At 37.5% G+C, this 27,709-nt stretch overlaps 2 protein-coding genes and 1 non-coding gene across 3 annotated transcripts; 2 read left to right on the forward strand and 1 right to left on the reverse strand.

Moving 5' to 3' along the window:
• Window positions 1–1,209: 1,209 nt before the first annotated feature.
• LOC140857129 (plastid lipid-associated protein 3, chloroplastic-like) lies at window positions 1,210–12,927 on the forward strand. Its single transcript, XM_073255539.1, has 3 exons — window positions 1,210–1,950; window positions 9,596–9,791; window positions 12,290–12,927. Exons 1-3 carry the CDS (start codon window positions 1,256–1,258, stop codon window positions 12,605–12,607), a joined length of 1,209 nt encoding a protein of 402 aa, XP_073111640.1. The 5' UTR covers window positions 1,210–1,255; the 3' UTR covers window positions 12,608–12,927.
• Window positions 12,928–14,639: 1,712 nt separating this feature from the next.
• Window positions 14,640–14,755, forward strand: LOC140857702 (U5 spliceosomal RNA). Its single transcript, XR_012141194.1, has one exon. It is a non-coding gene; the product is annotated as a U5 spliceosomal RNA (small nuclear RNA).
• Window positions 14,756–25,697: 10,942 nt separating this feature from the next.
• LOC140856871 (myb-related protein Zm1-like) lies at window positions 25,698–27,387 on the reverse strand. Its single transcript, XM_073255079.1, has 3 exons — window positions 27,092–27,387; window positions 26,791–26,920; window positions 25,698–26,653 (listed from the first exon to the last, which is right to left on the reverse strand). Exons 1-3 carry the CDS (start codon window positions 27,228–27,230, stop codon window positions 25,849–25,851), a joined length of 1,074 nt encoding a protein of 357 aa, XP_073111180.1. The 5' UTR covers window positions 27,231–27,387; the 3' UTR covers window positions 25,698–25,848.
• Window positions 27,388–27,709: the final 322 nt, after the last annotated feature.

Genomic DNA, 27,709 nt, shown 5'->3' on the forward strand with positions numbered 1-27,709 from the left:
TTCAGAATTTTTTATATAAATATTAAACTTTTCTCTTAATTATAATTGCATAAATGAACATTGTTGAAATTTCATCAAGAAAAGAATTTGAAAAAAATTATTAAGAAATTAGGATTGCTTAAATCAATATACAAATTTGAGGTTCAATGTAATATAACAAAGTTATCGGCTAAACTCAGCAGGTGACACTATAAATCTTATTATGATTTTATTATTATTTTTTATTATGCTTCAAGCATATATTATTATTTTTATAGTTTTTGATTTATAGAAAAAAATAAATTTTAAATCTATGCTGGTAAAGATCTTGCCTTTTAATTTTCTATCATTCCTTTGTTTTCGTTGATTTTTTTTGTATTTTTTTTTTTTGATTTCTTCTTTACTTTTCCATTCGCAGGAGTCAATCGGGTGGGAGGTTCGGAGTAGTTGAATAAAGAAGTTTAGATCTATCTTAATTGGATGGGAGGGTTGGAGTGGCCAAGATAACTTTTTTTTCTCTCTTAATAAAATTTATTAAAATATATTAATTTTTATAGATTATTTTTTACTATTATTTAATAGTTTAAAAAATTTATTATTATTTTAAAATTAAAATTTAAAATTAAAAATAAAATTTTAGATAGATATGATATTTGATGCCTTATGCATGATGTATGCAGCTGTTTGTTGTGTCGGTATTAAATATCAATTATTTTGTATTGAATGATTATGTACGTTTAAAAAATAAAAATAAAATAAAAATAATTTTTTAAAAAAATATATATTTTAATTTTTTTATTATTATATATATTTTTTTAACATCATTTAATCGTGCTGCATAGTATGGTACCAGCTAGTTTTTATTATTGGCTGTGTATACTCAATGGCCATATAAAGCAGCCACTTTTTTTTAAAAAAATTTTAAAAAGCAATCTGGATTATCTGCTGTCTTTTGGCCGTGCATGTTTTCGTACAGACGATAGACGGTGGTTCCTACAAAAATGACGAACGGAGAGATGAACGACAAACATCTATTATCGATGGCGACAATGATCACACTTCGAACTTGCACGGCCGTAAGTTTGCACCTTCAATAAATTTATTATTTATTTATTGAATGATAACATTGCGTGGATCTGTGTGGACAGGCTTAGCAGCGTGACCAAAACCGACTCAAAACGTTCGTCGCCGCTCTCCGTTTTTTTCAAGAGAGATTTTTTTTTTTTTGTTTGGTCCCGTTACTCACTGGCGCTGCTCCTCCCGACAGGGTACCACAATGTTTGGCCTTCTCGCTTCCTCTCACCCCTACCTCTTCTCTCTAAACCCTAAACCCCTCTATCGCCTCCTCTCTCCCCGCTCCCCGTCTCCCTCTGTTTCCTTCTCCTTCTCCTCGCGGAACCCTCGCATCGCCTCTTTCTCCTCCCCCTCCGCTGCCCCCGGCGAAGGTCGCGGCCGCGGTCGGGGAAGAATCCCCATCGGTGACTCCTCGAATGACGAAGACCGATCCCCCGAGCCGGCGGGAATCTCCGACGAGTGGGGGGAGAAGGCCGAGCCGGAGGCCGAGCCGCCATCGGAGGCGGATCCGCCTAAGGACGAGGATGAATGGGGGAGAGAGCAAGGAAAGGCTGGCGCGGCGGCCCGAATCGTAGACGAGTGGGGGGAAGAGGCGGAGCCTGAGCCGGAGCCACTGTCGGACGCCGATACCCCTATGGACGAGGACGAGTGGGGGAAAGAGCGGGGGCCAGAAGGAATGGGGTATATATCGGGGAACGGCACTCCGGTGCCGTCCGACAAGCGTGGGGACTTGAAGCGGTGCCTGGTTGATTCTTTATACGGGACAGATTTTGGTTTGAGGGCGTCGGCAGAGGTCAGGGCCGAGATCGTGGAGCTGGTCAACCAACTGGAAACGGAGAATCCAACTCCAGCGCCGACCAAGTCACAGGAGCTTCTTGATGGAAACTGGATCCTGCTGTGAGTTGTTTGGTATTATTATTATAATATTTCTGTCATGTTTAAAAGAAACTAAGGCACAATAATGTTATTTTTTTCTCAGAAAAATGGTTTATATTGGTGCTAATTTTTACGGTTTTGATATGTAGGCAAGTAAGGAACGTCTGATGGTGTGCAATCCTTTGGGGAATACAACTGTTACTAATCACGAATATATATGTAACATGCCTGTAGATATAGTGCTAAGCTATTTTTCAGCAAGAATGTGGATGAAATCAACAACAATTTACAATCATCATATGTACAGCTAGGAACTAAAGAACAGATGGTATGCGAAATAAAAAGGCAGCCTAGTATACAAGGCTCCCGCCACGCAACCTTACCCTTGTGTGTGGAGAGGCTGATTCTATATTTCCAACCTATATGCCTAGGTCACAATAGAGCAACCTTACTGTTGCACCAAGGCTCACCCTCTGGTAGGATGATAACTAGAATTTAATACTCAGAAAAATGTATCTGTTACATTGTAAAATTGGAATATGTTCTCATGTGACTGGATGTGTCTTTTGTGCATAATGTTTGTAGGGGACTTACTAACTTGATGATGCTAGTATGTCAATCTTTCGTTGCTTGATGAGGATATCCAAAAAAATTCATTCCCTGGATGATGTGATGGCAGTAACATTGAAACATGAAATGACTATTTGATACTTGAAGGCAGTCTTTTGGAAATTATTGACATATAATGTTATCGCCTCCTTTTAGGGGAAGGCAACCACATATTTGAATCATTCAATGCATAAATAACTTGGATGAGGTGAATGCATGTCAGTGTGGGATCAAGGCAAAGTAACATTTATTTCTTGATTGTCTCACATTTTGACTGCAACATTGCATGGCCCAATGTGTTTATTAAAGTAACATTTATTTCTTGATTGTCTCACATTTTGACTGCAACATTGCATGGCCCAATGTGTTTATTCAGAGTGATGCTAATGATGAGGTTGGTTCTGTCAAGCCATCTTGATTAAGGGATGCTCATGATTTTTCAAGATGTCATATCGAGCAGGTCTTGGCAAAATAATACAGGCACCATACACGATGTTATCATCAAGATGTTTGGACTGAGACAAAACTTACGAAAAGGCAAATGAGAATATTCAAGTTCGCAAGATAAGTCTAAAAGGTGCAAAAAGAAAGTTCTGTTCAAGCTAAGGTCATTCCTATTCTTTTTTGGTAACAAATATAAGATTGATCACAAAGATGGCAAGTGTTTCTTTAATGGAAAAGAAAAATTAAGGGATAAGTTGATATTAGAATACAAACAATGACTCTAATGGAAAGGTTATTATGCAAGACAAAAGTGTAGGAGTTAAAAAGAGAGAACTAGGACATTATGAAATGGCAAGTGGGGAATTTGGTTGCTAAGATTTGTTGTAGGCAGCATGAGAGTTAAATTTTGCTTCTTAAGCTAGATTCTAAGACCGTTTCATTTTGCCCTTCATAAGGTCACCTTGTTAGTGATCTAGTCCAGATGCCATCTGAACCTGCCTCAAATGGGTTGGGTTCAGGTAAACCAGAATTCTATTGGATTGTCAAAAGAACAACCATACATGGTTTTTGGTTGATAGATCCAGCCCAAATTTTGCAACCACAAGGACAAGCTAGAGCAGAAATGCAGAATGTCATGAATCAAATTAGAGATGTTATATTATTTTAAGAAATGAGGTTTTTAAGGAAGTTGGAAACACCTTTCAGATCATTTTAGTCATCCAGGGGATAAAAACCCCAAGGCCTTGCAGCTGAAGGGATTGACTGGATGTTAAATTGGAAGCGACTATGTTCAATGAGGAAGACATGAAAGAGGCAATCTCTACAGCAGAGTGATGGAGAGCCATACTGCTAGATGGTTTTCTCAATTTACTATCTGAATGGCACTATGGCAAAATGGAAGTTTATCTAATTATTTGATCAACATCAAAGATTGAGATTTGAATTAGGTTTTTGTGTAGAATATAACTCTTAATTAATAGTTACATGCATTAATATCCAAAAGTGATTTGAGTTCTAAATTGAGAAAAATATCGAAAAGCAGAGTTTGAGATATGGTTGTTGAAGGCAACAAATGTCAAGTTTCTAAGTAAGCTTTTCATCTATAATTCTGGATGAATGACAGATAATGTTTTAATCTATAGTATCACTTAAGTTACATATGTGTAATCCAGAACTAGAATTTTCAATATGCATGTTTAGAATTCAAAGCTGACTGCTTTGTACTGGAGCCAAATAAAGTTCAGGCCATGTATTTGATATGATTGAGTATAGTTTTATAAAAAATTCTTGAAGAAGAGATTGAAGATGGAAAGTTGGAACGAGTCATAGTAGATAAGCAATTGAAAGTGAGGACTTTTAAGGAAAAAAGTGATGGGGAAATAGAAGAAAAATTTGCAGAACGCTAGGCAAGAATGGACAAGAGGAAAAGAGGGGTGGGTACTTATGAGGGGAGAAGTGAGAGAAAGAAGGAAAAGAGAACAATAGGGGAACTGAAAGGAGGGAAGAATATGCTTTTTTAAAATTATAATATATCTATGATATTTGAATTGGTGTTGATAAAAATCAACTAATGACTTCTTAGTGTTGTTAAAGACATGCCTATAGTGCAACCTCCTCTCCTATCTCAAGGTGAGATGACTTCATCAAGGTTCTCAAAAAGCATGCTCTACAACACATCCCATGCTTAGGAACTGAAGTGCAAAAAAGATGCCCTTTCATTGCCATATGTTGTGTATATATTTATATATGATTGTAAGCATTGTTGCATGGATGCAAATAGAAGAATTAGATTCAAATGCGTATACAAGTGCTTTGGCAAGATGGAAAAAAAGACTTATGGCGATATGTAAAATAAATTATTAATTTAACTAACCTATATTTTTATACTTAATTTTCTTTATTTGAACATTGAAATTAATATTAAGAAGATATTGTTTGTTAAGGTCCTTAAGCATACATATTTCTCATTCAAACTTCTTATGTAACTTGAGAATATTAAAAAAATAATATTTTCCAAAGCAAGGATGGCTGAATCATGTCGAATTGGCTAGTTTTGGGTGTGCCAAATTAGTCAGTTTGGGGCATACGGAATTGGACTAGTTGGGGACCAGCATGGTTCAACCTAGATTCTTGAGACGAAGTAGCCAACATTCATTTATTAAATGGTTAAATCTCTTCCCCACCTCACTTGTCCCATCCCTCCCTGCTCACAATGTTCATGTCCCCCCTCTCCTCGCTTACGAACACCCTCACCCCCTCCCTCTGGGTGGCTGCTCGTGATGGTTCGAGAGGAGGGCTTCCAGTAAGTCCTCCCTCTTTGCCTCCTCCTCTCTCACTTCGAGGATTAGGGTTTTCTTCAGCCCTCTCCTTCCCTCCTCCCTTTCCCCCTCCTCCAGCTCTGAGGGTTAGGGTTAGCATTTCCTTCGATCCTCCACATTCCTCTCTCCCTTCCTCCTGTCCTCCCACCCTCTCCCTTGTCCTCTCTTTCTCTTGCATGCTCGCTTCGAGGGTTAGGGCTTCCCTCAACACTCCCCCTTCTCCCTGCCTCCCTCTTTCTTCTTTTCTTCCTGTCCTCCTTGTTTTTCATTGTGCCCCAGCATGGAACAATATGGACCCGTATTATACTAAATCGATCACTTGTTGGTATGACCTCTGGTACCGGTTTAGTGGACCTTTTCTCAAAGTTATTTCAATACCTGCACCCTTGATGAATCATTAAAAGGAAACAATACTCACTTTTAACATGAAAATGGAAGGTCGAAGTCTTTGCGGAAGAGTTCAAATCTCTACCAATTCTTAAAAGTAGCATCTATAGAATCTCATTGTTATCCAAGTATCTGATGGATATTGGACTTAGATATGTATATGACACAGTTTTTTGGACTTGGATGCAAGCATCAAGGTAACACAGATTGTAGGTGGTTGAGAATGTGTGCTTGCTTTGGTGACTATGAGTTTCCATCACTATGGGCATGGCTAAAATTATTTAGGTGCTTCTATATGTGTGTTGTGCTTTAGTTTGTTATTGCATATGCATATGTTAATACATATTCATATACTTATATACATATATACTCTGTGCGTGTGTGTTTTTACATATAGACACACATATACATATGTAGATACATGTACATAAATAGAAGGTAGGCATATGTATATGTCCATGCATACACACACACATAAACACATATGTTACATAGACCCACAAACAAATATATGCTTACATGCATGCATGCAGGCAGGCAGGCAGACAGATAGACATATATGTATATGTATGTATCTATATGTATGTGTGTGTGTGTGTGTGGTTCCACGCTAAAGAGCGTACCATACTTTGTGCCTGATGCCGAGGCTTGAAGAGATCTTGGACCTTGGTATGCCTTTGAGCTTTTAATAACTTTGAACTTGCTCAAGGCTATGTGCTTTTTAACAAGTGAGGTCAAACGACTTAAATTTGACTTCTGCATGAAAAACTATATTCAGTTAACTAAAATATAGTCCCTAAATTATTTGCATGGGCTATTGTGCTCACTTTCATTCCTCACATTCTAGGAGTAAATTCCCATTCAAAATATCCCTTTGTCTTACTTCTGTTTTCTTGTTAAGTAAGTCTACTTGGACACAAAATGAAGTGAGAGTTTGGAATGGATCACCAAACAAGGACATGGACATGCTTCAAAATAAAGATAACCTCTTCCCATTTCCAAGTTCTCCCTTTGCTAAAACTAAGTGGAAAATAAGGACATGCATCTTTTATCTTAAATAAAGACTGCAAACTAGTCCTCTAGACATGTGATTCTTGTCTCAGTAGATAATACACTGTGATTGATGATTGTTCGTTGATTAAAATCTTTTCAAGCACTCAAGAGTCAAGATCAAATTTGGAATGCAAATAGAAAAACGTGCAATACTGGTAATGTTATTGCCTTATTGGTTAAAATTCTCCAAAATAAACTATTTGTTCTAGATAACTCATTATAGGGTAAACCATTTGAAGTAAAGCAGTAATTGAATGAATGTAGTAACAAATCTAGTTTTTAGGAATTTGTTTTCATGTAGGTGGCTTGAAATACATAAGTATTTATGTGGTCTTTAAAACTATATCTCACCTACCATCATGTGGTTAGCTCTACTTAAAACTAGCTAACTTTGGGTTGAAGAACCAAGAGAATGTGAGGAAATGAGTCCAAGGAAAAAACAATAAATGCTTTGTAGGATATTTGGGCTTTGGAAAGTCAACTAGATTGCTCAGAATTAGAAATTTCTAGTCACTAGAAAGCAAGGATATCATGGTAGGCCTTTTATTTAGGCTTTGGTATATTGAGAGATATGAAAACAGGGCTTGTGAGATGATGGGTTACTAATTTACCTCAGGTGTGCAACATGGTGATAGACCAGGAACTCATATGCGGCGTGTGCCACATGTTTTTGGCCCTAAACCATTAGTAAAGAATTGCTCATTCTAGCAACTCATCAGCTTGAAGTGCATCGGCTGCTTGATTTTTAACTCAAGTAATCAAGTTTTAGTGTATGGTATGCATGCCTACGAGACTCCTATCTATAGACTAGAATTTGTACAGAAACAACAAGCCCTAGGTATCAGGTGCATCCAGCAATCCAAATAAGCAATCACATGACTGAGCCAAACAATAGAAGGAAGAACTTGTCATATGCTTGTTTTCATGTGTAGGGGTTTATTGTACTCAATCTGGGGAATCTGCAGGCTGGCTATGGCTGATTCACTTGTTAGTATCTTGATGTTCTGCTTGCATGAGTTCCACCAATGAAGCCCCCTACCACACACAAGTTAATCCTTTTACCATTGGTAACTAAATTAGCTTGCCTAGAGATGTTCGACAAACTTGAGCTTACTTTCAAGTTTCAAGTGTTATTGTATGCATTCACATATATGGTCAGTTGTACAGATAGCTCTAGCTTCCATGTATGATCTAAAATTCTAAATTCTCATATTTGACCAACATAATGGAGTTTATGTGCATAAATTATTTTTTCCTGCCTCAAACAAAGCCCCTTTTGTGCACATCTAATGTGCCATGTCATTTCATATGTGCCCTCCCTATTCATTCTAGTCCAAACTGGGACAGGCTGAGCATGAAGCTTGCTTTGTGTCAGATCTTGCATCTAGGCTGCATGAGATATGCCTCAGAAAGTTGCCATGATTTTATGGTAAAGTGTGAAATACATGGTGCACCTAATCCTTTCGTGTGTAGCACCAAATCTCTTATTGCCTTTCTGGATGGCTGAATATTTTATCTGGTGGTAAGACGTGCTCGAGGCCCTTGTGTTTAAGGATTCTTAGGTGAACAATGACCATGTAGAGGAGGTTACAGGTATCGTGGGTGGAGAACGGAGAGTCCTTATCCCATTATTTCTGGACAATCCATTCCACTGAAAAGGTGTTTTATCTTATCCCTAGATTTTACAGATTGTGATTCAATGGACTTTCAGTGATCTTAAAATTTTCTTTACCAATTGCTTCTTTATCGGTGTCTTTTCCAACGGAGCATAAGCTTTTGCCAGAAAATAGGATCTGGCATCCAAATGCCCTTAAGAATTACCAAATGTTCTGTGTTCTAAAGAAAGCTTTGAATACTGGGAATGCCAGTTGACTGAGTTTACTCTTGTTGGCTTGGTCTGAACCGTCTCAAATTAGTCCTTGTTGACCATGCACCCTGTACTGTGCCACAACACTGTGAATTTAGGTTTCCATCTTTCCTATGTCCTTCCCCTCTTTGTCCTATCACAAGTGGTTACTCCCGATTCAAAGCACCCCTTTTCTATTCATAGAGAGATCCAATTGTCAAAATCAATAAAAAGGCCATCATGGACCAAGATCCAAACAGATCAATCTTGGGAGGTACTGCCCAAGTAGAAGAAAAGATGACTTCCAGATCCAGGATAATAAATAAAATAGATGCCAGATAAAAGATTTTAGGCACAAAACATTTTAGGCCAAAGATCGGTCTTTAGTTTTCATCATCATATGCACCTAGGATGTACCACGTCTGTCTCAAAGAAGTGCCTTTTTGAGTCAATGATGAAGTTCAAATGCAAGTTATGCACAGGTGTACATGTGCAAGCGTAGGTTTTGACAAGTGTGGTTGGAATGTACTGCTGTTGATAATACCAATGGTTTAGGCAAGCTCATTTCTTTGTTGAGTTAAAAAAAATGTTGTGGTGACCAAACACAATTTTTAATTTCAAATTCAACATTATGAGATGAGTTCTCTTATGTGGAACTAGTTCTGTCTTCCAGGCCTACATATTCTCTTCATTCTTTCAACCCAAATGGAAGATGGAATGCGCTAAGCACCATTATCTATCCATAATTGGCTGATGAGTTAAAACAAGGAAACTCAGAAAGCCATGCAGTGTCATAAGACACTCAGATGCACGGTTTTATATTTCACTTGATTTTTATTCAATACGAACAACTAGGTATCATATTGGCTGCCTCTCCTATGGTAAATGTTTGACCTTTTTTTTCTTTCCTGACCTTAAATACTTTCTAGTGCATTATTGCTATTTAAGGGGTCAGCTGGCATTATCTTTTCCACATAGCTGATTATGGACGGCTTTTGAATTGGTTCAGGTACACAGCATTTTCTGAGCTTTTACCTCTTTTAGCAGTTGGGACAACACCATTACTGAAAATTAAGAAGATATCTCAGGCAATTGACAGTAAAAATATGACCATAGTGAATGCCACAACGCTCTCCAGCCCATTTGCCACTTTCTCCTTTAGCGCAACAGCTTCATTTGAAGTGCTGAACCCATCGAGGATACAGGTATCCAACATTGTACTAATATTCATGCAGAAAGGCTTTTCAGGTGGATCTTTGAAATTTGAATTTTTCATTTGTCACCAAGTGCTTGTGCCTCTGCTAAGCAAATATCAGTTATCTGGTTTATTGCTTCTGTGATTGCTGGTCTTTCCTCAATAACAGACACAGCCCTAATGCAGAATGGAGAATTGGTCCATGTCTTGAGTGGATATTCTCAACAGTCAAGTAAATAACTGCTTTACCTACATAATTTGTTTCCACGCTAGTTCCTCTATCAACTATAATCTAATGTAGGATAGGTGTGTAAGCGATTAGTAATTAGGACTTTTGCATGATTATTACTCAGTTCATATGTGGTTCAAATTTCTGAAGCTTTCTTTATGAGTAAATTTGGCTACATATAGGCTATGGTATCTATCTGGATAGGTAGCTGAGACAATGCAAGACTGGATGGATGCTTCATGCCTATCTGTCTCATTTGGTGAAACCTGGAAACTGTTCTCGTTTCATAGAAAATGTAAATGTAAATATTTCTCATTTTCAGGATACATGCAGCATTTAAAATGAAATAGTTTGTTGCTGCGTTCCAGGAATGTGAACTTCAAAAACAAAAAAAGTATAAAACCGATGATTGACCAAAATAAGAGTTTGAGACTTGTGCAATGAACTTCTTTTGTTTCTGATTTCATTAACTAAATTAGCTAAAGAACAACTGTAAGATTTAGAAAAGCGACACAAGTGATTGAGCTTTTGCAAACATAATAGGATTATGCATGGTGAGGTACTTTTGTTAGCATCAGCATAATCATTCTCACTATCCAAGCCTTTCACCATCAAAAAATAATCAACTGTAGTGCACAACTTTGGTTGAGAAGGTGAAAGAGCTTAGTAGTTATCAACCAGATGCCAACCTTCAAAAATGGGTGCCATGGCCAAGTTAGCTTTAGGCAAGATAGAATTTTACCCTAGAAGGTTGTCTGGCAACTGGATGGACTGACCTTATGGGCTGCTGTTTAAGTTCATGAAAGCAAGAGTCTCAGATCTGAAAAGAGTTGAGACAAACATGGTGTATGGCAAGGTTTGATATGAGGGATTATGTTCATCTTAATTGCATTCTTAATCAATGATGTTGCTTGTGTTCAAGCTTTCTATCCAAAAACTTTGATAATATATATATTTTTTTACCTATTTAGTATTCATTATGTGGGAAGCAAACATAAAGAGGACAGCAAGGATGTAAATTACGATCACTAGCAATTTTCTTAGTAAAAATGCGTGCTAATATCCCATTCACATATTTGTGCCATTAATTTGAAAATAATGGAAAAGAGAAAAAGAAGAAACATATGGAACCTAACCAGAGAGGATGTAAATTATCCACCTTTTGTTTCTTATGGTTGGCAATTTTTGGCCTGACACTATAGGCCTGGAGACTTGATCTGGAAAAATTTGGGCTCTAGCTTTTCTCAGGCTTGGTAAGGTATGACCTTGCACCAGACCAGGGCCTAAGAAGCTCAAGCTGGGATAAAGTTCAAGCCAGGTTTGGGCTGAGGACTCGAGAAAATCTAGTTAGCCCTGCTTCTTAGTTTGGCCTGGTGTGGCAAATTGTATAAACTTTGGCTGAACTGCATTTGGAATGTTTGTGCTGGTTTCAAATGGGATCTGGTGTGGTACTGGTGGTCTTAGCTTCAATTTAGAGCTGATCATGGGCTGGGCCTTGGATATTCATTAGTCAGGCTTCGGGCCAGGCCTATTTACAATCTGACATTTTCTGTGTCTAAGCTCGGCCTATGATCAGCTTTACTCCAATGCAGTTTAGACCTGGAATATCTCTGCTGGTTTCAAATGTGGCTCAGGCATGGTCTTGGTGGTTTTAGCACTGGGCAAACATGGGACCTCGGACCTGGGCGTACCTGGCCCTTTTGCACAATACTGCAAAATAACATACTTCATTGCTATCATACTCTTTATTGATAAGAATGATTGTAAGTACATTTTTATAAATTTCAAAATGCCAAACCATTGTTTTTGCCCATATATGTGATCAGTTTTATAATAGTAACCTGTACCGACCTTTTGCTTTTCAGCTAGCTATGCAATGAAGGAATCAATTTAGTTGACAAACAGTGCTGTGTATGCTTGCAGTAAAAAAGGGTGCTATTTTATTCAATATATACAGATCTATGGTGATTTTATACCTGTATTAGTCAAAAATTTCTTTCAGATTTGTACCCGAATACTTTTTTAACATGTATGCACAAACTGACACGAGTCAGCAGTGTCTATGGAATTGCATGAATGTGAAAATTTTGCTTTTAAGAGCTTATGGTGTACATATTGCTAGCCCAGTGAATATTGTTTACTCTGACTATTTGGTCTTCAAATTCTCCTCGTCTTTTCCTTATTTAACATCATGCTTGGCTCTTGTACACATTTCTGGTCATCGCTTGGTTCAGGTATACCTAAGAATCTTTACCTGAAAGTCTCTTATCTTTTGACAGGTCCAGTTCAAGGAAGGAACTTTTCAACCTCCGGAGATATCATCAACTGTGGATCTACCAGAAAAAGTAAATATTTTTGGGCAGTCCATTGACCTGAAACCTGTTCAACAGGCATTGAACCCCATACAAGAAGCCATTGCAAACATTACACGTGCTATCTCTGGCCAGCCACCTCTTAAAGTCCCAGTTCCTGGAAACAGTGCTCAGTCCTGGCTTCTAACAACTTACCTTGATCAAGATTTTAGAATTTCAAGAGGGGACGGGGGCTTGTTTGTTCTTGCAAAAGAAGGGAGCCCTTTGCTGGATCAGCTGTCATGAAAGTTATTTGGAGTATGATTTTGTTGCATTCTCATCATTCATGCATCAGTCCAGCTTGAGGCCTACAATCCTGCTTTCTTTAGCATGTTTTGTTGTCATGGAGCTAATTATATGGGATCTGTCGATATTGAATACTGATGGAGTCAGCTCCATGTATAGTTGCCTTAACATGCATATGATCATATCATGAACTGTTCAATTTTGATTCATCTTGGAAGTGTCATGAGAAATAACCACAGCTCTTCAGTGTACTGGTGTTATACCAGGATAGCATTGTCATCTGCAACCACTTTTTATATGACGACTATAATGTTGCATTATATGGTAGCAGATTGTTTTCAACATGATTTTGTGCATGAGAGAGAAAGAGAGAGAGATGCACAATAAGTACCTAATCTGGAATGTGCCACCCAAGATTTGAACCCACATTGCAAAGTAGTGGGTTATGACTTATGACACCTGGGAGAAGCCCCATGCCATTATTGTATGTAGCTTTTTGAAATCAGCAAGTAAAACTCTCATTTCGTAATATACACTTCATGATTTAGTTGTCTAGCTTTCTTGGTGATGATTAAAAAAGTCTCAAATGGTACGATATATTTAAGTATTTTGTTGCTTTTGGTTGATGGTACGATGTTCCTATTATGAGGTACTCAGTTGATTCCTCTTTGCTTTATGTGCTTGACTTTGAATTAATGCTTCAAATTTCTACCTCGTCTTGCACTTTCTTTTAGGCCCGTCTACGTTTTAGCTACAGGTTTCCAGTGAATCCCTACTCTGAACATGATGATGTGCTGGAGCTTGAAGTGAGGCAAAACTCTTATTTCTCCTTTATCGATATTATGGAGGCAAGTTTTTATTGGCATATCAAGTTTGTATTAGATGCAATGGATGCCGTGTTCATGCATCGTTTATGTTGTAATGCTAAATGCCAAATGATTGAAATTCACTAACATCAGACAGTCCTACAATATTTTCACTATTGATATCTGTTCAAAGCTTATGCTAGAAGAGTAGCAACTGACATTGGAAAATCAGGTAGAGAAATAAATGGATAGATAAGGAGCACCGGATTCTCAGCTGGATGCATTAAGAACCCAGAATCAAATGAATTGCATAAAACCATTTCTCACGAGAAAACCTTGTGTCGTTTTATAAGGTGAACTTAATGCAAACTGATCCAAAAACTAATATGCTTATCTTGTTCGTGGTTCAAAGAGATGTATCCAATGTGCCGATCTGTGTGTGAACTAAGAGAGTGTTTGGTTGGGGAAGTGGAGGTCTGGAATCGAAATCGGAATGGATGATTTTCATTCCAATCATTTGATTGAGAGGGGTCATTCTGATTTTGATTTCAGAGTAAAATGGGAATGGCTCAATTTATATAGAACTCAATTTCTATTTTCTTCTATGGATTCAAATTTTTATTTTAATTTTAATTTCAATTTCGATCACGAATCAAATGTGTCGAAAGATTTGATCATTCTAATTTCGATTTGAAATCATTCTGATTTTTATTTCTATTTTGATTTCGGTTACGAACCAAATACCATCTAAATTCTATCTGATAGGGTATTTTGATCAACTTATCAAGATTCAATGGATATGTTGAGTAATGCATCCTTAAGACGGGCCCTCTAGTGATTTCTTAAATATGGGAACAAACTTTTTTTGGTGACTTGTGTTTTCCTGGACCAGAAACTAGCAACAGAAAAAAAACGTTTGTATGACATGGCGAAAGCGTGAACTTAGCGGTTCATTTGGATTTGATACGGTCTATGTTGATTTGTGTTAGGTGGTTTGATGTCGCTAGAACATGGTCCTCGGGTCCACTGATCAGTGGCCTCCACTGCTATATTAAAGGGGCTTCTCGAACTGGTTTTCACTGCTTATAGAATAATATCAACCGTCCGTCGGTGCTTAAACTAAGTCCTCTATTATCTTAAGATTTAGTCCCACATCGGTAGCAACGCAAGACTGCAAAGGCTGCAGGATGTTATAGCGAGTGGCCTGCGCTCCGTTACGACCACGCAGCTGCGTGGCGGGCACAGAGCGAACTATTCTTTCGCCTTTTACTAAAGAATACCGTGTGCCCGCCACTTGAAGCAGCATACGCCAATTTTTGGTGGGCTCCACTGTTTGGGAGAGCCCTAACAAATCCTACGAAAATATTTTATTTTTGAATGTTTAATTGTTTATAAATTTAAATTTAAAAAATTGATTTTATTTTTTTAATTAAAATTATATATATATATATATAATTTTATTATAATATTTTAAAAAATATTTTAATTTTTTTAAAGAATATTTCAGTCCTATGATCATTTCTGTTCATATATTTATGATTATTACTAATATAGTAAATATTTTAAAAATTAAAATATATATTATTAGTACAATAAATATTTTAAAAATATTTTAATATTTAATTGATAATAATTTTTATAATTAAATTAATTTTTTTTAAAAAAAATTTCACCGGCCAACGAAAATAGAGGAGTTGTGGATGGAGGTGGAGGAGTGACCGTAGGTGTAGGACCCATAGGCATATGAGGGGATGAAAGAGCCATTGATGGCAAGGAGCGGCGTGGACCAAGGGTGCGGGGGGAGGAGGTGTGGATGACCCATGGGTGGCCGCTGGAGGTGATCACGGGTAGGCAGAGGGGTGGATGATGACCCATGGGAGATTGGGTGCGGGTGGCCTGTGGGTGAGGGTGGGGGACAGGCAAGGGTGCGGACGACCCGCGGGTGGTCGTGAGGAGGAGGTGACTGCAAGGAGGGGGGTGCAGGGGGTGATCGCAGGTGGTGGGGGGGCGAATAACTCGCAGATTGCCGTGGGGCATGACCACAGATAGGCAGGGGGCAGACGACCCGTAGGTGGCTAGGGGGGTGTGGCGACAAGGTGTGGTGGCAGACAAGCCATGGGTGTCAGGTGAAGCTGTGGACCGTGGGCGAAGGATCTGTAGGCACACCGGGGGCGGACGACACACGAGCGTTAGATGGGGGAGGGTGGGAGTGTAGCAAAAGAGCTGCAGAGAAGAAAGAAGGAAAAAAATATATATATTTATATATAAATTATAAAAAATTAAATAATAAAATCATTATGTATAATTTTATAATATTTTTATAATAAAATATTATAAAAAAATATTATAACAAATTTCATATATATATATATATACACACACACAAAAAAAAGTGGGGAATATGTATCCTAATAAAACAAAAATAAAATTGAGAGTACAAAATTCTAGCCATATATCAGTTGAAACCAGAATCCTTATTTCATTATTTCAAAAAACAATAAAAGTAGAAGAAAAAATCTATATTAACTATCAATTTAACTAATCTATCCACCGACTGATTTTCTTCTCTATAATAAGTAGCTAATCCAAGGAGTTTAAGGATTTTTTTTTTTGGTAATAAGAGTTTAAGGAATGTTTAATATGCAAGAGTAGTGGGTGAAGAAACTATACTTCAATCAATCCGGAGACAATTTTAAATATTAAAGACAATTATGGAGCTTGAGTATCTTAACGGATTTCTTTTATAAGCAACACATTATTAGCAAAATTTTGTAAGGATGCCGGTCAATATTGATCTAATTTATTGATTCTTAATCTATATGCTATTTATCTTTGTTAGGAAATGCCCTTGTGATCATTTTACTTACGACAATAGTAACTTTCTTGTTTTGACTCCACCTATTAGCTTTAATATATTTTTTGATAACGACGGTTTACCGAATCATCTTTTTGTGAAATCAGAGATCCTACATTCTATTAATATTTTATTTCTTTTTTTTCTTCAAAGGCAATTTTTTTGTTTAATAACAAGTTTCGTGATCGAGAATTCTTTTTATCCACCAACTCTCTTTCTCTTTCAAGAAATTTTTTTTTTTTTTCACTTTATTTGTTGCAGTTTCATTTTTTTTACCAATTATTTTTAAAATTTTAAAGTTTTTATTTTTATCCTAAACTTTGATTTATTATAATTTATTCATCAAAATTTTAAAATATTATAATTTTTTTTATGAACCTTGACTACTATCTCTCTCTAAAAATTATTACAAAAATGACTACGTACTATTACATGATATATAGTATAAGTTGATGTAGAATTTTAAACTCTTCCTATTTCCTAATTTCTAGTTAAAGTTTAAACTCTTTTTTTTTTCTTTTTTAATTAAAACTTTTCATTTTTCTCCATTTCCCTCTATTACTATCTTCTCCAAAACCCCCATTATTTATACTTCTAGTTCTAAATATTTAAGGAGGAGACAAACACATGAGCTTAATATGATTAAAGAAATTTCATAACTTCGATGGACTATTATGTAAAAGAGATTTGTTATCCATAAAATATACTCTCCATGAAAATTATTTATTTTTTAAGGGTCATGAGATCGTAGCGATAGATTTGGTAGTAGTGGCGGAGATAATCTTGATAATGATGGTGGTCATGATAGAGATTTTGGAGTTGATAATAATAAAGATGGAGAAAATAATGATGGTGTAAGAGATGATGGAATTTTGAAGAGACAGTGACAAAGAAAGAAAGATAAAATAAAAAATAAAAATTTAAAAATAAAAAAATAAAAAAATTATAATAATTTCATATTAGCTCTTTCATATCACATTAATATGTCTCATCAATTTTTATTATATATCACATAATAACACATGATCATTTCTGTCATAATCATTAGATAAAAATATCAGTCAGAAAAAAAAAATATTTTTAAAATTTGATAGCCTGATTATAATAAATTAAAATTTAAGATAAAAATAAAAATTTTTAAAAAATTTAATATTTTTAAATAATTATTTTTTTCTCAAAAAATCATAAACTTTTCTTCGCAATCCTCATAAACCGTCCTCTTGCCGTACATTATGAATTGATTGATCAACTCACAAAATTTATTACTGTACACGAATCGAATTTCTGGATTCGATGAATTTATCATGAGTGCATGATAGGCATCCCCAGTTAATTTCCCTATTTTATGGCACCAAAATCATACATGAATAAAATAATATTTTCACTTCCATCTATCTAAATTATTTCTTTTAATAGCAGATTGTTTTATGAGTCTTAAATATACAATGATGAGGATAAAGGGTAAAAGATTTATGTGGCGTCCGCGAGTCCAACCCCTTCCCCTCTCTCAGACCTCCTCCGCTCCTGCCTCCCCTCCAGCCTGATTCCTATAATCGCCTCCAACCTATTGAAAGAAATAAATGAGATTCTTAAATCAAATTCAGATAATAAAAATCAGATAAAGTTGTTCCAACCAAAACTAGTTTCCTACCCTGCTGCAGCTTTGAGACCATGGCAGGTGCTAGAGATCTCAATCTAATGGATCCCAAATTTTTTTAGAAAATATAAATTCTTTATGCACTGCAGATGATGCAGAATGCATGCACCATTCGTAGTGATTAGCTTACATGCAGAATCAGAATGCGGAATGTAAAAAAAAATATATATACAAAGCTTGAGAGAATAAGAAAAAATAGAAACTTTCATATTTTTTTATTTAATATTGATTTGATAATTTTTATATTTTTTACACAATGCCTCTTATTTATTAATTATTATTAATATTATTATCTATTGTTTTATTTTTGGAAAATATATCTGGGTTAATTGTTGATGTAATAATTAAATCAGCGAGCCACTGCACTGTATCCCTAGCTGAATCAGTGTCCTCACTGAGTCTAATAACGATACTTGTTAAAGGCTGTTTGAAAAGAACTACATATTACTGACCATGTTTGTGTCTCTGGTATTGAAATGGCAGCTAGATAAATTATTCTAGTGGGGATTCATTTTATAATTAAGTCTGATTCATTTTATAATTGTTAGAACACCCCCTGTAAAATTAAAATTGTTCCCAATTGCATTATAACGAATTAGCCATCATATAATATCTTGATTCAGCCAAAATAATAAAGGCCAATATTTTGCATTTGTTTTATTGATGAGCATCTAAGGCTGATTAAGACTGAAGGATACTGTGTTTCAAACTCTAAACAAGGCCTCCGTGAGTTAAAGCATACACCACTGAAGGATATTGAAACCAACAGTGCTGACAAAATTTCTTGTCGAAGATAGAAATCATAAGTTAACTTGAGAAGCCTTTCTCCCCCTTTGCTGGAAGCAACCTTTCTTAAATTATATTTAAATATCCATTTCTTAATTAACACTTCCTTAGATATTGATAGCAGTATTCTGGTATTACAACTGAGTATTTAGGTGCACGAAACAAAAGTAAATTGCAAAAATACACCTAATGCCCAATTAAATTACAATAGCTCTCTTGAGGGTGCCAATTTGTGGGGACAGTAAAATCTTTCATTGTGTTTGGTAGGAATGCAAGACGTAGAATAGGGTCCAGTATACCAGAAAATAGGCATAAATCAGAAATAGGCTATATCAAGTCAAACCATCTTGTACCCATTTTTTAGGCATAGAGTATCTTATGCCATCTTGGAATTGCCTTATGCTCAATCTTTATGCCAATTTCATCCCTTTAGACTTTACCCCAGATTTTAATTGTACATTATGGTTTATATTATATAAACATTATAATATAACAATAAATATTATAATTACAATACAATATATCACATAGTACTACTAATAAAAAATTGTTCTAGTATTATTATATTATATTATGATAAATAATATCTTTGATATATCATCACATGTTCTATTAATAATAATGGAATAATATAACTATCATCATATTATATTATTTGTAATAACTATCATAATATCGGCGAAGAGCCAGCGACAGCGGCCGGCGCTCTCTTGGTCCGTGGATTAGCTGGCAGCATAGGGTTGGTTATTTGACGTTTTTATGTAGAGGGCCGGCCCGTGGGCTAACATCGAATGGTGACACGGCGTGTTGAGTGCGTTGAAAATAAATTTTTTTTGTGCACCATAGGTGACGTAGAAAATTTGATATAAAATGTATCGCTTTATATGATTGATGTACATAGTCATCACTTTACAATGTATATTTAATATTATATTTTTATTTTTTTATTTAAAAATTATAACATCTTGTGGTATTATGATTTTTTACATGCAAGATGTTATAATTTGATCGAGAAAATTATAACATTGTGTAGCAATTATAAATTCTGCATCAAATTATGTTTTCCTGCATGTAGGATGTCATGATCCAGGATGTGATAATATGGACCAGGATGTCATAAGAGGTATTTTTGTCCAATCACTTTTCAATATGCATTTAATGTCCATAGTTCTGCTTTTCGTTTAAAAATTTTGAATGACGAAAATACTCCTATTCTTTAAAAAAAAATTATGATATTCTATGACATATTATGACATCCTGTATCAAGATTATGACTTCATGCACGTAGATTGTCAAAATATGGATAAAATATCATAAATTTTTTCAAAAAATAAAGATATCATTCAAAATTTTTAAATAAAAAAATAAAATTATAAATATTTTATATATATTAAAAAATAATAATTATGTAGATCAATCATATAAAATAATATATTTTATATTATATTTTTTATACTGCCCGCGGTGCAAAAAAAAATTTCCACGTTGAAAATTTTGTCCTCCGCCCTGGCCGCGTTTTTGGCATCTAATGTATCCTTCTGCATGTATGCCCCTCTCTACAGCTAAGCTTAGAGGAAAGAGCGAGTAATTCGAAATGCAGAAGCATAAAATATTTAAATTCAAAATCGATCACTTCCTCGTATCTTTTTCTAATAAATTTTGGGGAAGCGTTCTCTAATTTCCTCCGTTTCACCTAAAAAGGACAGAAAAAGAAACAAGAAATTGGCCGGACCTACGCATTTCTAACCCTATCTACTATTTTTTTAAGGTCAAGTTGGGCATGGGTTAAAGCTTAACCAGACTTGGATCATGAGGACAGACGGTCAAATTAAATTGAGCCATGACCTTAGACGACAAATTTTGAGTGGTTGGACTTTCTTTTTGGTCAATATAGCCGTTTCAATCAACTTGGGAAGCAAGTCATGGAGAGTTAGGTTAGGTTGAAGGATATATCGTGTTAGGTTATACCGTATCATATGTTCTGACTCATGGTCGGGTATTGGTTGAAGGGTATTAAGTTTGGTTAAGCTATAGGTCAAAGATTTTGTATGTTGTTGTTCTAACTTGAGCCAACAAGTGGCTACCGCTTGTTCTAACTCCCTCTACCACATGATTGACAATAATTTTATATTGCTGTATATTATTTACTCTCACCTTTTCCCTTGCCATAGTACTTTACCACCGATGCACCAACGTCTCTCCCATACAAGCATCAGTGATCTAAGTGAGAAAAGATGGTGAATATGTACAGTTATATGCAATGTAGGTGTAAACTCATGTCTGGACGGGCAGGCCAGGAGTCCAAGTGGCAACCTAATTCCTTGATGTGCGGAAATTTTGTCCTGTGATTGAAATTTAACAATGGAAAAGTTATAGAGTTTTGCTAGAGGCTTCATTTAGCTTGTGGAAAGGGGCTTAGATACAGAGGAAGGTATCTATTTTTGTCAGCAGTATTGGAAAGCTGACTCAGGCCCATGTCAAATGAAGGGTATTAGGAGATGGAACAAGTACATTTGAAGGTTTCATATAAATAGTAGAAGATGATATTTCATATTGTTTTTGTTTTCTAAATGACAATGATCCGAGAGCATCATCAATCAATCCATATGAATAATGAAAGACTATCCATGTTATTGGTGCAGAATTCTATCAATACCGGAGAAGTTGGAGTCGAGGGGATCACGGCCGCCGCCGGGACCTGCAAGAAAAGTCTAAATCGGAGTTGGGGATGCTCCGGCAAGATCCTTCGACGCTCAAGTCAGTACTCTGCTTCAACAGAAATAGAACACTCGAATGGAATTTTAGCAGAGTTTAGAGATAGTGCTTAAAGCTTAGAGGAGAACGTATCTGGGGGGTCTCTTTTATAGATGGGAGAGCGTAACCGATTGACAGCGACGTCCGTAACTGTCTGGTAGTGGGCCATTCGGGGCCATATGGAGTTTATTACGGAGAGTAGTGGTGTCTGTTGTCGCGACTTGCTGGAGAGTGGTGGGGCCACGTGGAGTTTGTTACAGAGAGTGGAGTTGTGTCCGTTGTCGCGACTTGCCGGGGAGTTCGGGCTGGACGGCTGAAGCTCGGTTGGGACGTCTGGTGGAGCGGAATAGCTCTCTGTCTCAGCAATCTAAGAGAAGCTCGGATGTTTTCGAGGTTGCTGACGGGTTAACTGTTGTTGGGTGCCTTAGGCATTGATGCTGCAGACGGAAGTCATCTACTGTAGAAGCTCGGACGGAAACTTTCTGTTGGAGAAATCCGGCTGGAGTCTTATTGCTAGAGAAGTCCGTCTGGAATTTATCTGATGTAGAAGCTTGTCTGAAGACTGTCCGCTGGAGAGGTCCGGTTGCACGAGGAATCCGACAGAAGGTCGACCGATAGCAGAATTCGGAAGGCACTATAGAAGGTTGACCGATAGAAGAGTCCGGAAGGCGTTGTGGAAGTTCGTCCGTTGGAGGAGTCTGGAGGACACTGTGAAAGGTCGACCGTTGGAGGGGTCCGGAGGGAATTTATCCGTTGGAGGGATCTGATTGGCACTGTTGAAGTCCGGTTGGCGCTGTTGAAGGTTGATGGCTGGAGAGGTACGGAAGACACCGGAAACAGTCGGTCACTGTAAAAATCCGCTGCTGGAGCTCGTCCATTGTAGAAGATCGTCTGGAATTCATCCGCTGTAGAAGTTCAGACGGAGTCTGGTTCTTGCAGAAGTCCGGAAGGAGGCCGCTTACTATAAAAGCTCGGATGGAGACCGGTTGCCGTGGAAGTCCGGATGGAGACCGCTTATTGTAGAAGCTCGGTTGAAGTCTGCTTGCAATAGAAGTTCGGACGGAATTCGCTTACTGTAGAAGTTCGGATGAAATTCGGAAGGCGGTCGACCACTGTAAAAATTTAGATGGAGTCTGGTTACTGTAGAAGTTCTGCTGCTGGAGAAGCCCGGACATTGACGAAGTTCGGAAGAAGCTCGGAGTAAAGTCGATCGTGACAGGAAGTCTGGAAGAGATTCGGAGAGTAGTCGATCACTGTAGAAAATTGACTGATAGTGAAGTCCAGAGAGTATTTGGAGCAGTCCGATAGACGACTGAAGGAGCTCATTATTGGAGAAGTCCGAAGGGTACGATAGGAGTTCGTCCGTTAGAGAAATTTGGAGGACACTGTGGAAGGTTGACTGCTGGAAGAGTCCGGATGGTACCGTGGAAGCTCGGATGGTTGGGAGAGTTCAGAAAGATGCCGCACAAAGTCGGAAGTCAGAAGCTGAAAAAATTGGCCTCTTATGAACTTCAGCAGGGATTATTTTATACCCAACACATGTCATATACCCAAAAGAGGTTGCAACCTTTAGTTGATAGGTTCCTCTGCATTGCATGCAATCTCCGACGGAGTTATTTACAGGAGTTCCAACATTGGCATGATGCATCACACACATGTTTCCAAAAGCGAGAATCCTTGAAAGAAATCAATAAATTGCAAGATGTTTACATTCCCAATCAATGCTTCATTCTTCGAAGAAAAGAGTAGCCTCTGATGGCATTAGCTTGGCCTATTCTTCAAGTATGCTGTTTCCTCTTTGAAGACATTGATCCTGTCTCAATACTAGTGATTTATTTTGATATCCTACTTCAGAACCATGATTCATATCCTTAACACAATTGTAAGCCAATGCAAAGATCGTTACGACATCAATACTTCCCTGTGATAATCGGGAATCAGTATAGTATTGGAGGGTCATGTACAGGCTCTATGTAGCAGCCCACCTATAGCATGCCAGTGTTGTGAGCGAGGAGTGGATTTGTGCTATTTGAAAAAGATCTAATACGGCAATCACAAAGATTTTACTCATTTTCAAAAGATAAGAAACCTGAATCATGCCTATGTAAATAGATTGATATGTGGATTAATGGAGTAAAGTGACGACCATGCTTGCGAACAAAATCCATGGAAGGTGAAAACTAAGATTTCATAGAAGATTGTTTTTGAAGAAGCTTTCACACAATGAGAAAGAGAGAGAGAGAGAGGTGTGGTTCTCCCACAGGTTTACGAGGTCAGTCTTGGATGCTATAATGACTTTTGTGACAATTTTGAGGTTCTTGCCATGCCCTTGCCCCCCGTGCATGAGCAGGCGCGAGCACAATAAAATGACCCTATTTTTTGCATTGTTCATCAATTATGGATATTTTATAGCAGGATATATTTATTTTTCTATATTGTTCATTGGAATAAAACAGTATTTCCAAATTAAATTCTCGATGCTGGATTGCATGTTAGTAAAAGTAATTTTTATTTAATGAATAATAGTTTAGGCAAAACATATAAAATGATCGTTGTTTCTTTTATAATGATAAATAATGATAATAAAAAGAGCCTATTTTTTGGAATTATCTTTTTTATGAGAGAAAAAGATAGGAAACCTTCTGGTGCTGCAAGTATTCAAATTGATTAATATTTAGTTGCTAGGTAGACAGATATGACCACTAAGCCAAACCCTAATAGTCTTAGTTTTATGTTAGAATTTCTTCTAGTAAAATAACGATGGAAGCATTGCACAACATTTACCAAAAAAAAAAAAAGGGACCTCGGTCTAGAAAAAATTGATCTTCCAGAAGGGAACCGGTTCAAAATAGTTAATACATCACATAATAAAAATCCACACTACGCAACGTTGCATCATTAAACCAAATCCTTGAAGAAACAGAGGATTGCAAGATTTTCAGGCTTCAAATGTACCACTCTCCTTTCCCTCAAATAATCCTTCGCCCTTTTAGCTTAGGCTTGCTATACTGTACTTCAAGGGAACATTAGCTTGGCTCGTTCTTCAGGCAAACAGCATATGATCCCCAGTGTTCCAAGATTTCCCAAAATGTTCATCTTATCCAACACCATCACTTTGATATAAATGTTTATGTCGAAATCTTCGCTATTGAGATTCAAATCTTTCAAACATGGCATTCTCTGCAAACAATATGGTGAACAAAATGAAAGCTAAATTTATTCAACCAGTCCATTGTTGGACATGCTAAACCAAGGTTCAGACCTACTCAGTTCTGTGCTTCACCATGCATAACGTTCTCTTTATATTCAAAAAGAACAAACTGGGAAAAAAAAAAAAAGTGCCTCACGATTGTCCTGCTTTGGTGCAGCCCAAGACCAACTGCCGTAAGGCTGGGAACAAATGACTCCAAAGAACACTTCACTTGGACTGCTCGGAATCTTTTCAACTTGCACACGAGGTGGGGTGGAACTTGGCAGATTGTTTTTTGCTACCATTGCTACCTCTTTATTTTATTTTATTTTCTCGTAGATTCTTTAATTGATGCACGTATCCTCCTGTGAGTTTTTTGTGCTTCACGTAGATTCCAAATTATGTTGGCTTCCATGCCAATGGGAAAAAAGAATTTTCACCGACTATAGATTCCAGGCAACACGCATGGAGTTCCAAATTAGGTGTGCATTATTTAGACATTCATGATCATGGTTATGGGTTCGACACATTGTAAAGCCTTAGATTAATTACTGTTTACACAAAATTATCAAGCAAAAAAAAAAAAAAAAAAGCAATAAATCTGGGGGAAGGCTTCCTCCCTCCAATTTCCATCAGAAAAGAAAGAAACAAAGTTAGTGATGCATGAAGGTTTCAAGTATCAATTACAGCGAAGCAGGTTTGTTCATGACTTGGGAGGCCAGACTTCATTTTCTTTGAAGCCGTACTCTGAAAGTTAGTTTATGACACTCATATTTACAATAGCTAATCCAAGATGATCTTGTTTTTGGTCATCATGAAACCATAGCAATTAATATTTTAAATAGATAGTGAGCATGGAATTATTTAGTTCATGATGCTGATTCAATTATTTTTATGGAACGCATTTTCTTAGTATCTATACTTCAATATGCACACATACTGTTGTCGTTCTCCTGTGTGGAAAAGGAAAAGAAAAAGAGCAATGATTCAAAACTGACGGCATGGTGATAAAAGAAGAAGCATGACAAGTAGGACATGGAACATGAGTCACATCCTCATAGTATTAAGTACTAATTTAAGCACCTACAACTTTGACTCTTTAATGAAAGGTTAGGAATGTGTCCAACACCCACGGCCTCCTAAATATACACCTTTGTGTGAGATCTAACCTACCTTTGGACCCATAACAATGTATTAGGACACCTTCAAGTCATGGAGATCTAAAGGAGAGGGGGAAGAGGGCCCCTTTTGAAAATAACGGGACACAGGATCTCCCTCCATCTCGGCCCAGGGACCCATGAGGCACTCCTGGTTGTCATCACTCGCTCCCCACAAGCCAAGCTCCTTCTCCAAGTATTCCACCCAAATTCTGCTCCCTTCGCCTCTGCTTGGATCCTCATCTAAACTTTGTGGATTCCCATGAAATCCAAGCTCCTCCATGGCCCCCACTTGTGGACTAAACAATCCGGCATCGCCGTCCTGGATCATGTCCCAGATCTCCGGTTCGATGGGTACATCAGGCACCTCCAATGGATCTTTCTCAGCCTCCCTCGGGTAAATGTCGTTGAGCGCTTGTCCTTGTCCTCCTCTGCTGCTACTGACATTGGTTGCTAAGGAATCTGAAAAAGAATTTTGCTCTAGCTGCGTCTCCAATATATTCTTGTCCTCAGTGTCGGTTTTTCGAGGCGAGCTCGGGAGAGCATCCTCTAGCATGACCCACATGTCCATGCTGGGCTCAATGGGAATCTCAATCTTATCCTCCGAGGGATTCATGGAGTCTACACTTGGATTGTTGTGCTCGCTGTCGCTCTTGCCTTCGACTTGATCGGAGCATGAGTGGGAGGTGGTGGAGGAGGAAGACAAGCTTGGCATCTCTTCGAGGTTGTCGGTCTTCTGGCTTCGATCTTTGGACAGGAGCCTCTTCTTCAAGTGTGTGTTCCACACATTCTTGATCTCATTGTCGGTTCTTCCCGGCAGACAAGACGCTATTTTCGACCATCTAAAAGCAACATTGGATCAAGTCAGACCTTCAAAAGCAAAATGACAGGCCTAAATCAAAACTACTCTTCGGAAAGCAAGTGGTGCTTGGTTACTTGAACATAAAGCATACTAATTGGGTTAAGCTTAACATCATACTTGTTTCCAAGCAAGCCATGGAGCTTAATTATGGATTCCTCTTCTTCCTTGCTGAAGTTTCCTCGCTTGATGTCAGGCCGAAGGTAGTTCATCCACCTGAGACGGCAACTCTTTCCGCATCGCAGCAAGCCTGTCAAAACTCAGAACAAAGACTAGTGTCAGTTCATCTCATGTTACTGTTCTATTGTCTGTAAACTTCTGTTCATTTTTTTTAAGAATTAACCAAAGTTTAGGCTTGCATCCTTATTGTTGCCATACAAGATCAATGTTGAAATCAATAGAAATGGAGAAGAAGAGACACCTGCTCGTTTGGGAAGAGCACGCCAATTCCCATGACCATACTTCTGAATGTAGGCCATGAGTCTCATGTCCTCCTCCGGCGTCCATGAGCCCTTGTTCAGCCCAACTTTCTCACAGCACGGTGCTCTCCCTCGACCCATCTCTATCTCTCTCTCCCTCTCTCTCTTGCAATTTCTTGTCTACAACTTCCCTAGCTACTAGTTTCAAAGGAAGAGTTAGCAAGTATTTATATAAAGATGGGGGGGTTCATATTGCTGATAAGAGCTGTTTTACCAATAGTCAGGACTACACTCTAGATTCTCCTTACCAAACCCTATTACACAGGGACACACGAAAAGGCCCATCCATAAGACTTTATATAACTTTGATATAAAACATTCTACCCTGTTTTAATGTTTACATTTCAACAAATGCTGCCATATATATATATATATATATATATATATACAGAGAGAGAGAGAGAGAGAAGTTAGTGGATGGAAATATCACCACACTTTTTCCCCCGGGGCTACAAGAAAAGGGCCATGATCAGCAAAAGGCACCCATTTGATTCAGGAGCAGTCCAATCAGGATTGGTTGGTCGTTAGGCACAGGCCCACAACTCTATAGGTGGAGATGG

The sequence above is a fragment of the Elaeis guineensis genome, chromosome 4 (assembly GCF_000442705.2).
Source record: "Elaeis guineensis isolate ETL-2024a chromosome 4, EG11, whole genome shotgun sequence".
In the NCBI taxonomy this organism is placed as follows: Eukaryota; Viridiplantae; Streptophyta; class Magnoliopsida; order Arecales; family Arecaceae; genus Elaeis; species Elaeis guineensis.